Source organism: Trifolium pratense, linkage group LG2 (genome assembly GCF_020283565.1).
Source record: "Trifolium pratense cultivar HEN17-A07 linkage group LG2, ARS_RC_1.1, whole genome shotgun sequence".
NCBI lineage: Eukaryota > Viridiplantae > Streptophyta > Magnoliopsida > Fabales > Fabaceae > Trifolium > Trifolium pratense.
In genome coordinates, this window is record NC_060060.1 from 49,376,632 (window position 1) to 49,390,908 (window position 14,277).

Genomic DNA, 14,277 nt, shown 5'->3' on the forward strand with positions numbered 1-14,277 from the left:
TAAAATTATTTATATATGCTTCAAAAGAACCACCGTAAACCATAATCACATCACATTATGAACCAAAAAAAAAAAACTATTCTGTCAAACCGCAGCATTGAAGCAATATCATACAACTTGTTAAATCTCAAAATCGCATGATAAGTACCATACATAATGATCAAATTCACATGATAATTCATAAGACAGAATAAAACCAAAACAACTTTATATTATATGCAAATCATCAAAACTGAATTCAATGAAGTGCATACAAATTAAAAAAAAAGCGAGACCTTAATATTGATACTGGAGGACAATAAATTCATATTGCACTGAGAAATTAAGAACCGAAACCGAAAGGAATTGTCAAAAATTACTAAAGCCGAGGAAATCAAATATGGCATAAAACCTATGTTCTCAATGATTAATCATTGATTAGCTCTGATACCACTTGTTAGAATCATATTGATTCATAAACCCTAGAACCGACACTAGTGCAGAAAGGGGTTTTAACTACTGGCCAAAGTGACTTTCCACGTCGGGTGGTGACCCGTCATAAATACAGTCGTCGTTGTAAGTCTTGACTTTCCACGTCGGGTCGTTTAATACCTGACGTGGTATCCTGTTTTCTGCAGTAACTTTTATTAAAAATCATGGGGATTCCACATCGGTTTGTCCAATTACCCGTAGTGGTATGTATGGTTTTCACGTCGGTTATAATGAATACCAGTAGTGGTAGGTATGGTTTCCAATTTTTTAATATAAATCATGGGGATTCCACTACGGGTATTTACACATATCCGTAGTGGTATGTATGGTTTTCCAGATTTTTATTAATTCCACTATGGGTATTTACACATATCCGTAGTGGTATGTATGGTTTTCCAGATTTTTTTTAAATCATGGGGAATCCACTACGGGTATTTACACATATCCGTAGTGCTATGTATGGTTTTCCAGATTTTTATTAAAGAATTGAGGATTCCACTACGGGTATTTACACATATCTGTAGTGGTATGTATGGTTTTCCAGTTTTTTTTTTTTTATAAAGAATTGGGGATTCCACTACGGGTCATTACTTTTACCCGTAGTGGTATGTGTAGTTTTCACGTCTGTTTAATATAAATATCAGTAGTGGTATGTTAGTTTTTTTTTTCGTTTTTCGTAGCTTCCTGTGCCATATTAATTATACAACCTACACTTTTCCGGAGCAGAAATTATACAACCTAGAAATTACTAGTAGCTAATAACGCACAAGAAAATTGACATAATTCCGAAGATTATTTTCAACAAGTCATTGTCAATTCCTAACAAGCTAACAAGTTACATGCAACACATTAAAAGTCAGTGCTTAACATTATCACTAATTAATTCCAAGTCTAATTCCAAGCAGACAGCGCATTAATATGAAAAGCCAATACTCTATCCATAGAACCAACTAATTTACCACCAATGAAAACAACAGGAAGTGATGTTGAATTTCCAAGTAACCTCATCAATGCTCTCTCCATTTCTTTCCCTTTAGGATCTTCATCTCGAACACCTCGAACAACATTGCAAAATCAACGAACACCTCGATCTTCATAAAACCATCCTAATTAAGAAGGCACAAAAGTATTGGCAACCAAGTTCAAAACAGTCCAAAATAAAATTAAATAAATCAGCTGCATTATTAAATAATTAACTATTCTATAACTCACAAGATAAATCTTATAACCCTCCAATAACTCCAAAAAATATGTTGACCAAAGTAGTCGCAATTCATACATCTCGTCAGCTGTTAACTCTTTTGGTTCATTAAATACCTACAATAAGTAAATAATAATATAAAACTATTCTTGACTCGGTTATAAAAAATTATTGATGTTATAAAAAATAAAAATTATTACCTCCATCCAAGACTCAGTTATCTTAGCAGTGGCATTGTCCAACATATTTTTCATTACATAGTATCCACAGTCATTTGCATTATATTGTTTCCTCCCCTACAAATGGATGACATAATTATATATAGTCAATACTTAATTATAAAAAAAGTAAATATATATAAGCGGAAGCGTACATGAGTTTGTCATAGCTAATGGATTGAAGTTCACCGGGTATGTGATCTTTTAACTATAAAATTCCTTATGGGCTCCTTGAATCTCCTCTGATGGGGATGAAGAGAAAACCTAATGAGCCGCCGATTTTTTGTTATTTCTACAATTGGGGACCATAACCCCTATATGTTTCTATTCATGGAAGCAACAACTTGTATGACTCATTATGTAATTTTTTTTGTCAAATATGTAAATAAAATTATTGATATTTTAATGTGTTTATGTTAATTAAATTAAATTGTGTTGATATTATTTAGAATTATGAGTATAATGACGTGATTTTTTGTTTTATAATTATAATGGCATGATTTTAATATATATATATATACTGTCAAAAAGTTATATATATATATATATATATATATATATATAATTTCTATTTATATATCAAATTATGGCTACAAAACTTTTGTTATTAAGAAAATATGTTATAGCAGCGACTTTATTCGCTACGATAAGTTTGATATAACAATAATTTTTGTGGCAAAAATTAACATATCCCAACGAAAAAATATAAAAATGACAACAAATATTATCGTTGACAAAATTACTAACGGCAACGATACTAAATTTCGCTGCAAAACTTTTTGCAACAGAACTTATCGCAACAACCAGCAGCGACATTTTTGTTGTTGGGGTAAAGCTCTTTTCCGTCGACTTTTTGCGTTTACCAATTACTTTTTTCGCTGCAAAAAATCTATTTTCCTATAAAGATGCATAATAATTAAACTGTTTTTAGAATCCATCCCCTAAAGATGCAGCAATGTTAATTCTTTTGAGGGAGAGTTTTGCTACCCTACCCGACTGGTCAACAATTATTTGCCAGAGAATGATAAAGGTCCGGCCGATCTACCAAAACCAGGACCGGTTCACCAATTTTACCAAATTTTCTCGATTTGATCCGATTTTTCCAATTTTCCCCAATTCTTCAGATTTCCAGTTTTATATGGTTGTCTAGATCAGTGCTAGGTCCGGGTTACACTCCAACCGGTTGAACCAACCAATACGGTTCAATTTTTAAAACATTGACAAGATGTTGTGCATGTTTCAATTTTTAATTGTTTTCTACATGCAGTATTCAATTACGCCGTTGGGAAACACAACGAGGTAGTGGCACATGACGATTGTTTGTGTGGTTGGAGAAGTAACTAATGTTTATGAATCAGGAGCAGATAAAATTAGACTTGTTAAGGGAGTGAACTATTTCATATGTGGTGTTGGTCGTCACTGCGTCCTTGGAATGAAAATTGCAGTATATGCTAATTAAGTTCATGTATAATGTTCTTAAATAAAGTTCCAAATAATTATATTGGTAATAAAAAACAAAGTTCCTACTACATTGTGCAGGCGTGCAGTTATTTCAGGTGTCTTTGATAAATATGTCTCGTATTTTTTTATAGTGTACGTGTTTTTACAGTGTAGCGTACATCTATCAAATTTCAATTTATCGGTATATTAGATTAAATAATTACTAAATTAACGATTATTTTATGAATTAAAACACTATTTGTCGATTATTGTATTTCATAAGAAAAAACACGAGTTCAATGTTTTATAAGCATTATGCTAACGTTTTTACATTTTTCATAAAAAAATTCAATAATAACTATTATGAGTGATATAAAATTCAAAAAAATATAAAATTTTATTTTTTTACAATTTTGATAAAATAAAATATTTTAAATAATAGAAAAAATGATTTCTTTTAAAAAAATATATTCATTTACTTAGTAATTTAGTAATCTATTGTACTGGTGCATTGAAATTTAATAGATGTACGATAGAATTTCCTATAAAAAGCACTCGTACTCATGATGTTAGTACGAAAACATATCCCACCTGATGTCATCCACGTTCTTCAGCAAGAAAACATGGACTTGTCTATAAAGGAATTGAAATATGAACTTTTGCAAACTCAACGCTCTATCATTAACATTTATTATTCCATAGATCGCCCACACTCGCTTTTATGACAACATGTTACTCAAGGAAACGACGTTATAAAGAAATTATGTGTATGCCATACGCCGTCGCCAATTCTAAATATTAAATGAAATTTTTGACTCACCAAAACTTTGATCATTATAAAATTGAGTCTGTCTCGACGACATTACTCATCATGATGAGGTTGCGACTATCTCGCCAATAATGTCATGTCGCCAACAACAATATAATTCAAAATCTTGTTTATCTTGATGGTTATAAACTCGAGTCAATCTCATTAACATCGATTATTATATGGCAAAATTGAGATAATTTATATAATATCAAAATTCAGTTCATTTCACCATTGCTGATTACTAACCATCAAATATTTATATTTACAACAATTGCCCTTTGCAAGACTTGGGCTATACATCTTAAATGTCAAGATTAATACAAATTGTTTGACGAAACCACTCCGAGCATCTCAAGAAACGGCCACCTTCAATTATGATTACAGCTACAGCAAATCTTGCATGTGGGAATATTGTTTCCTTGAAAAGATGAATTGAAGTATAAAAGTACTGAAGTGTGGTTAAAGATTCATGTTAAAGATTTTAACTTAATAAAAATCATAATTTTATGAAAAAATGTATCTCTCAAAAATGATTTTTATGAAAATCTATTTAAATTAGTTTTGTAGAGATTTTTTTAAAATTTATAATCTAAAAAAATTTGTAATAAAATGATAAAGTACTTACAACGACATTTTAAAATAAATTGTTCAAACACATTTTTCATTTGAAATTTTTATAAAAAAATTCTTTGTTAAAAAATAGTTGACAAAAAAAATATACATTATAAAACTCATTTCTAAAAAAGCTAAAACAAACGCCCTTATTGTCACTTTCTTGAATGAAATTTGTTAATTGTTTTGACTGATAGAGTTGGTCAATGTTTCGACCTTCAATGTTTTTTGCGCCATATTGTATTGCCTTTTTTTTTTATAACCAAAACTTCTATAAAAAAAAATACCATATTGTATTGTGCCTGGTTATATTTTGTTGCAGTGACAGAATTTGTTTGTACTACTTATTGTAGATGAATAGTGTTGCTATGATCATTTGATAATGATGTGCTTTGTTTTATGTTAGGTTGAAGCCTAGTGTTAGTGAGGTTAAAGATTTTGGTTGCTTTTCTGTTTTTAACGAGGTATTGTTACTGTTTTTTAGAGAGTTGTTTATACTACTTATTTATCAATAAAAAAATTATTTAGAAAAAAAAAGAAAAACATCACTTTCATGATTTATCGGTTAGTTAAATTTGAAGCGTATAGAGATGTTAACTCAGTATTTCACCGACCAATTCGATGTTTATTTTAAATAAACTGATTTAGTACATAGCTACAAAACCTTATTTAGTACTCCAAATAAGGCTTTACTTAGTACATAGAAACAAGACCTTACGATACATAGAAATTAATAATAATTAATACATACGAAATGACACCGAAAAACCATTAACAAAAGCAGAAATTAATTCCCTTTTAGTTATGAAGGTGAGTCTTTCAACCAACCATCATGGTAAACTTTATTAGAGCAGTGAGTGGGTTTTTCTTCTTCTAAACTTGTCTATCTTTTAACCAACCATCAAGATAAGCTTGATTGAAGTTGTGAGTAGTTCTTTCCATCTGCTCTTTGCCATCTTTCAACCATCCATCAAGATAAACCGGGTTAGTGTTAGGGTTCGACTTTGCTATGTTGTCTTTCAACCAGCCATCAAGGTAAACTTGGTTGGAGTTGGGGTTGGATTTTGCTTGACTATCTTTCAACCAGCCATCAAGATAAACAGGGTTTGAGTTGGAGGCGGACTTTCTTGGCTGTCTTTCAACCAACCATCAAGGTATACTTGATTGGAGTTAGGGTTTGATTTTGCCTGGCTATCTTTCAACCAGCCATCAAGGTAAACTTGGTTGGAGTTGGGATTGGATTTTGCTTTTTGAACATCTTTCAACCACCCATCAAGATAAATTGAGTTTGAGGCCGACTTTGCTTGGCTATCTTTCAACCAACCATCAAGGTAAACTTGATTAGAGTTAGGGTTGGATTTCACTTGGCTATCTTTCAACCAGCCATCAAGGTAAACTTGGTTGGAATTGGGGTTGGATTTTGCTTTTTGGACATCTTTCAACCATCCATCTAGATAAACTGGGTTTGAGTTGGCGATCGACTTTTCTTGGTTGTCTTTCAACCAACCATCAAGGTATACTTGATTGGAGTTAGGGTTGGATTTTGCTTGGCTGTCTTTCAACCAGCCATCAAGGTAAACTTGGTTGGAGTCGGGGTTGGATTTTGCCTTTTGGCCATCTTTCAACCATCCATCAAGATAAACTGAGTTTGAGTTGGAGGCCGACTTTGTTTGGCTGTCTTTCAACCAACCATCAAGGTAAACTTGATTGGAGTTAGGATTGGATTTTGCTTGGCTATCCTTCAACCAACCATCAAGGTAAACTTGGTTCGAGTCGGGGTTGGATTTTACTTTTTGGCCATCTTTCAACCATCCATCAAGATAAACTTGGTTGGAGTTGGGGTTGGATTTTGCTTGGCTATCTTTCAACCATCCATCAAGGTAAACTTGATTGGAGTTAGGGTTGGATTTTGCTTGGCTATCTTTCAACCATCCATCAAGGTAAACTTGATTGGAGTTAGGATTGGATTTTGTCTGACTATCTTTCAACCAGCCATCAAGATAAACTTGATTGAAGTTTGAGGTGGATTTTGCCTTCTCTGCTTGGCTATCTTTTAACCATCCATCTAGGTAAGCTTGTTTTTCTTCTACATTCTCTTGCTGAATCTTTATATACCATGCAATTGAATAAACTAATGAATGGCAATTTAACTACATAATATAGATGGTATATATGATTACATGCAAATACAAGTGTTTTATGAGGGACGCATTTGCTCCACAGTGAAGCACATATAAATAGAAAATGGGTACAAATCTGAAACGAAAAATAGGGAACAATGGGAACCATTTTAGTTTGTGAGAAATTGTTTACTATTTTAAAATTTTACAATAGTAAATGAAGTATATTTTGAATTTCAATACAACAAAATAAAGATTATTTTATCAAAGAGTAGTGTTATTTTACAACAAAACCGAAGGATCATATATATATGAAACATGCATACAATAATTCGTTTTCAATTGCTATTAAAGATGAAAATGAGTGATGAATTGTGATAAATAAATGATGAATAATACAATTGTAAAGATGCAAACATCCATGCAAGTAAATTACTTACGAGGATGAAGAGCAGGAGGACAAAAGGGAGGAGAGATTGAACAACTCTTCTGCATGCCATATCTCACTGCTATGTTTACTTGTGGGAATATTGTTTTACTGCAAAAGATGAATTGAAGTATAACTGAAGTGTGCTTTTTATAGGTGAATGAGAAGAAAAACGACAAATGATGATCACATGTATAATAAGGACCAGATTCATAAAATGTTTATTTTTTAGATGCATTGTATAATTGATGTATCTAGACTATAATATTGTCTAGATAAATTGATTTTACAATGAATCTAAAAAGCAAACATTTTCTTATGTGATCATTATTTGTCGTTTTTCTTCTCATTCTAGATAAGCTTGTTTTTCTTCTACGTAAGAAAATGTTTATTTTTTAGATTCATTGTAAATTCAAGGCATCTAGACAATATTATAGCCTAGATACATCAATGGTACAATGCATCTAAAAAGTCAACATTTTATGAATCTTGTCCTTATTATAAGAAGTTTGTTTTTTAGATTCATAAAATGTTTGATGTATTTGGTCTATAATATGGACCAGATACATCTAACATTTTATGAATCTAAAAAGTAAATATTTTTGGTTTTTTTCTAATTAACCCTCTCATAAATTGATGGTATATGCCATATGCTGATGTGGCATGATGTGACACAATTAAATTCATCCACGTGTATTTAAGTCAAACATAATTAATTTTTTACCAAAAAGTAATTTTAACTAACTTTTATTTTTAAATTAATTATATTTTAAGTATTATATTCTATGAATTTATATTTTGATCCTAATTGCTTCTAATTTGTTTGCTTCTTCTTCAAATTGTTTTACGGTCTCAAATAACTTTCTTTTTCGTATTAAAAAAAAAAGCTTTCTTCTTATCGTTAAAAAACTTTCAATTCATCTTCGTTATGATTTCACCTTCAAGCTTCAGATTCGGTCTTTGTATGGAACCTTCAAGCTTCAAAAGAAATCAGAGAGTGATTAAAACATACAACAGAATAAAAAATAAAATGAATGTTACCTAGCCGAATCCGATTCTGGAACAAACGTAGCCGATGATGGACAAGTGATTCCGGAAGACGTGAATTAGCGTTTGAAGGTTGAAAGAAGGGCAAGAAGAAGCGGCAATTGCAGAAGAGGAGAAACAACGACGGCGACGACAATTACATAAGAGAAGAAGCGGTCACGGCGAAGAAGACCACGACGAAGAAGAAGTGTCTTGTTGAAGGAAGGATCACAAGTGAAGCGGAAAATTGGCGGCCAATGATAAGAAAGGAGAAAGAAGCAGTGAAAATTTGGTGGTTGATCGTAAAATTTGATGGTTGAAGCTTGTTGTGATGAAAATTGATGGTAAAGTGAAGCGTTTACACAAATAGCCTAAAATATAATTAAAGAAAAATAGTAACCTAAAATATAATTAATTGAAAATAAAAGTAGTTAAAATTACTTTGTGGTAAAATATTATTTATGTTTGACTTAGATACATGTGGATGGATTTCATTAGTGCCATATCAGCATAAGACATATGCCCTCAATTTATGTGAAGGTGTAGAGAAATAGTCACTAATATTTTTTTATAATAAGGACCGGAGGGATAGAACTAGAGGGAGTATTAAGTTTATCAGAATATTTTTATTTAATTAGCTTTATTTAAACCAACCGATAAAAGTTCATGCATGCCAATTAAAGAAGTCTTAAATAACTCATTTTCAAGTCATGTGAATTCTGCACCATTTTGCTTTCTTGATATGTTAGTCAATACAGAAACTCATTCTTGGTTATTACTACTCGTCCCTAATTATAAGACCATGTTTGACCACTGCACGTACGCTAATGCACAATTTTGATAACTAATATATTTAATTGTCTACTAGTAAAAATTATAAAAATTTAATATTTTGAAAATACTCATCAAAACAAATTGAACAAGATCTTATATGCTAATATTTACCTTTATATATCATTAAAAAAATACGGTCAAAAAGAGTGAGTCAGTTGACTGTTTCACATATGCCGATCCATAACTTTAACGATTAATATTTTTAATTGTGTAATAGTAAAAATTATAAAAATTTGATATTTTCCAATTGCCTCAACTTGAACTGTTTTGTTGTCAACCACATATAGATGTATCTTTCACCATCACTTAGTTGCCGACAATTCATAAAACCTTACATAGGCACACTGTTGTTAGTTGTGACACCAGAGTCTATCCAACATGTGTGTCTACATACCAAAATACCAAAGTTAAATCAACCTCAAAACAAACCAGATTAAGAAATATATATTCCCTTAACATGTCTTGTTTGACACTTAAAGTAATATTTCTTTACCCTTTAGTTCCACAAAAGAAACAACTATCATTACCATGATTTAAATTATTTATGTTGTTGTTTCTTTTGAGACACTGTATCTGCAACTTATCCTTATACTTTATTGAATTAAGGTTTCCTAAAAGCGTAGGTATATCAGACTTTTCATTCTTAAGAAACCTCTTTTCAAATTTCTCCTTAATGAAAATTGTTACCGTATTTATCTTTTCAGATAGTTTGCTCAGAATGTTCCCATAGTGGTCTTTCTTATGATCATCGAACATATGCAATTTGACCTCTCCCACCTTAACGCAACGTCGAGATCCATACTTCCAGAACTATCAAAAGATTTACTTTCTAGAATTTGAAGTTTGAGTCATATATTTAACTAAATTGACGTTGAAGTAACTTCAACATGTCATTCATAACCGAAGAGAGAACAAAAATCAAGCAAAACATGCTTAAGTAAACCTCAAAAAAGTAATTTTAAATTCAAATAAAGGTAAATCCCATTACAAGATATCGGGAATCCATTAACATTCTATCTTTGGACAAAATATTAATTTTTCAGAGATACCTTGGCGTAGTAATAAAACACTGATAATAGGAACATGTCAAATAACAAATTTTCCTTTGGGCCAAGTTATTATTCACACGTAAAATCGAATAATTATCACGCGTTTATCACCACGTATGCACTTGTAATGTAAAATAGTTACCTTCCTTTGGGCCGGTTAAATATTCACATAAGTTACAAGCACACAACCTTTTATATTTCAAAATAAGTTAATCTCCACAAAAAATGTTACTTTGACAACCTTATGTTTCAATCAACTTATTTCAAAATATATACTTAAATTAAACTGTCAAATATTTGAATTTAAAAAATTACTTAACCAAAGTGATAACGAAATTTGCAAGTATAAGAACACAGCTTGCAATTTCCATAACTGTACTTAAGTCTTGTTCCAATTTCTTTACATCTGTAAAAAAAAATATAGAACAAGATTTCTTTATGGCACTAAAAGAAAAATTGTTGCCCATAAACCTGAGATAGGGTCCCCAAGATATGGTCACAAATTTTCACCACATATATAAAATTATTTATATATGCTTCAAAAGAACCACCGTAAACCATAATCACATCACATTATGAACCAAAAAAAAAAAAACTATTCTGTCAAACCGCAGCATTGAAGCAATATCATACAACTTGTTAAATCTCAAAATCGCATGATAAGTACCATACATAATGATCAAATTCACATGATAATTCATAAGACAGAATAAAACCAAAACAACTTTATATTATATGCAAATCATCAAAACTGAATTCAATGAAGTGCATACAAATTAAAAAAAAAACGAGACCTTAATATTGATACTGGAGGACAATAAATTCATATTGCACTGAGAAATTAAGAACCGAAACCGAAAGGAATTGTCAAAAATTACTAAAGCCGAGGAAATCAAATATGGCATAAAACCTATGTTCTCAATGATTAAACATGATTAGCTCTGATACCACTTGTTATAATCATATTGATTCATAAACCCTAGAACCGATCATGTTAATCATTAAGAAATAAACCATAATCATAATCATAAGCGGAAGCGTACCTGAGTTTGTCATAGCTAATGGATTGAAGTTCACCGGTATGTGATCTTCCAACTATAAAATTCCTTATGGGCTCCTTGAATCTCCTCTGATGGGGGATGAAGAGAAAACCTAATGAGCCGCCGGTTTTTCGTTATTTCTACAATTGGGGATCATAACCCCTATAAATAACCTTAGATTTATTTCCTATTTTTCAATATTCTAATTTGATCCCTCATCAAATTAGATATTGACTTATGGTATCTATACCTTTCATGATATTTATGTTTTTAGCCATAGACTTATTATTAATTATAATTAGACCACTTATGCTTTGGCTAATTACATAATGGCCCTAACACATGTAATATTACTATTGTAACCCAAAAATTCTAACATGTTATTGTTTCATTCTTTGATGATTCATGGAGATACATACAATGTTGGTGATGAGAAAGGTTGGACGTTTCGTGTTCAAAATTGGCCTTCAGGAAAATCTTTTAAGGAAGGTGACATACTCGGTAAGTATCATAATTTTATGAAGTTTAATTCAGTTTGGATTGAACCGAGAAAAACTCGTAAAATTAGTGAACCGGTCCTAGTTTTGGTAGATCGACCAGACCTTTTCTTATCCTTCTTTGATAAATAATTGTTGTCCGGTCGGTCTTGTATTTTTTTTTTTATGAATTAGGAAATCTCTGCATACAATTATAGAGACTAATCTCTTATATTATTTTTAGAAGAATTTAATTTATATGTACTGTCGGTGTAAAATTATTTTACACATGTGTCCAATAATATACTGACACATCATGTATGATATTTAAAAACACATGACGTGTTACATTCATTAAATGAAGTGGTCACACATCATTTGATGTATGTGTAAAAAATCTTTACACTGACAGTGCATAATAATTAAACTCTTTTTAGAATCCATCCCCTAAATGCAGCAATGTTAATTCTTTTGAGGGAGAGTTTTTCTACCCTACCCGACTGGTCAACAATTATTTGCCGGAGAATGATAAAGGTCCGGCCGATCTACCAACCAGGACCGGTTCACCAATTTTACCAAATTTTCTCGATTTGATCCGATTTTTCCAATTTTCCCTCAATTCTTCAGATTTCCAGTTTTATATGGTTGTCTATAGATCAGTGCTAGGTCCGGGTTACACTCCAACCGGTTGAACCAACCAATACGGTTCAATTTTTAAAACATTGACTAGGTGCATGTTTCAATTTTTAATTGTTTTCTACATGCAGTATTCAATTACGCCGTTGGGAAACACAACGTGGTAGTGGCACATGACGATTCTTTGTGTGGTTGGAGAAGGAACCAATGTTTATGAATCAGGAGCAGATAAAATTAGACTTGTTAAGGGAATGAACTATTTCATATGTGGTGTTGGTCGTCACTGCGTCCTTGGAATGAAAATTGCAGTATATGCTAATTAAGTTCATGTATAATGTTCTTAAATAAAGTTCCAAATAATTATATTGGTAATAAAAAACAAAGTTCCTACTACATTGTGCAGGCGTGCAGTTATTTCAGGTGTCTTTGATAAATATGTCTCGTATTTTTTTATAGTGTACGTGTTTTTACAGTGTAGCGTACATCTATCAAATTTCAATTTATCGGTATATTAGATTAAATAATTACTAAATTAACGATTATTTTATGAATTAAAACACTATTTGTCGATTATTGTATTTCATAAATGATAATTTCATAAGAAAAAACACGAGTTCAATGTTTTATAAGCATTATGCTAATGTTTTTACATTTTTTCATAAAAAAATTCAATAATAACTATTATGAGTGATAAAAAATATAAAATTTTATTTTTTTTACAATTTTGATAAATAGTATTAGGTTATTATAATATTTTAAATAATAGAAAAATAATTTCTTTCAAAAAATATATTCATTTACTTAGTAATTTAGTAATCTATTGTACCGGTGCATTGATATTTGATAGATGTAAGATAGAATTTCCTATAAAAAGCACTCGTACTCATGATGTTAGTATGAAAACATATCCCACCTGATGTCATCCACGTTCTTCAGCAAGAAAACATGGACTTGTCTATAAAGGAATTGAAATATGAACTTTCGCAAACTCGACGCTCTATCATTAACATTTATTATTCCATAGCGAACATTATATTTAAGCTTAGATCACCCACACTCAGTTTTATGACTACATGTTACTCAAGGAAACAACGTTATAAAGAAATTATGTGTATACCTTACACCGTCGCCAATTCTGAATATTAAAAGAAATTTGACTCATTATAAAATTGAGTCTGTCTCGACAACATTACTCATCATGATGAGGTTGCGACTATCTCGCCAATAATGTCATGTTGCCAACAACAATATAATTCAAAATCTTGTTTATCTTGATGGTTATAAACTCGAGTCAATCTCATTAACATCGATTATTATATGGCAAAATTGAGATAATTTATATCATATCAAAATTCAGTTCATTTCACCATTGCTGATTACTAACCATCAAATATTTATATTTACAACAATTGCCCTTTGCAAGACTTGGGCTATACATCTTAAATGTCAAGATTAATACAAATTGTTTGACGAAAGCACTCCAAGCATCTCAAGAAACGGCCGCCTTCAATTACGATTACATCTACAACAAATCTTGCATGTGGGAATATTGTTTCCTTGAAAAGATGAATTGAAGTATAAAAGTACTGAAGTGTGGTTAAAGATTCATGTTAAAGATTTTAATTTAATAAAAATCATAATTTTATGAAAAAATGTATCTCTTAAAAATGATTTTTATGAAAATTTATTTAAAATAGTTTTGTAAAGATTTTTTAAAAATTTATAATTTAAAAAAATTTGTAATAAAATGATAAAGTACTTACAACGACATTTTAAAATAAACTCTTCAAACTAATTTTTCATTTGAAACTTTTATAAAAAATATTCTTTGTTAAAAAATAGTTGACAAAAAAAAATATACATTATAAAAATCATTTCTAAAAAAGCTAAAACAAAAGTTATACATTAAAAAAAAA

The 14,277-nt window shown here is 30.7% G+C and overlaps 1 protein-coding gene across 1 annotated transcript; it reads left to right on the forward strand.

Annotated features, from left to right (window-relative positions):
* The first annotated feature begins 11,626 nt into the window (after positions 1-11,626).
* Positions 11,627-12,684, forward strand: LOC123904866 (chemocyanin-like). Its single transcript, XM_045954471.1, has 2 exons — positions 11,627-11,750; positions 12,563-12,684. The coding sequence occupies exons 1-2, from the start codon at positions 11,627-11,629 to the stop codon at positions 12,682-12,684; spliced, it is 246 nt and encodes an 81-aa protein (XP_045810427.1).
* The last annotated feature ends 1,593 nt before the right edge of the window (positions 12,685-14,277 follow it).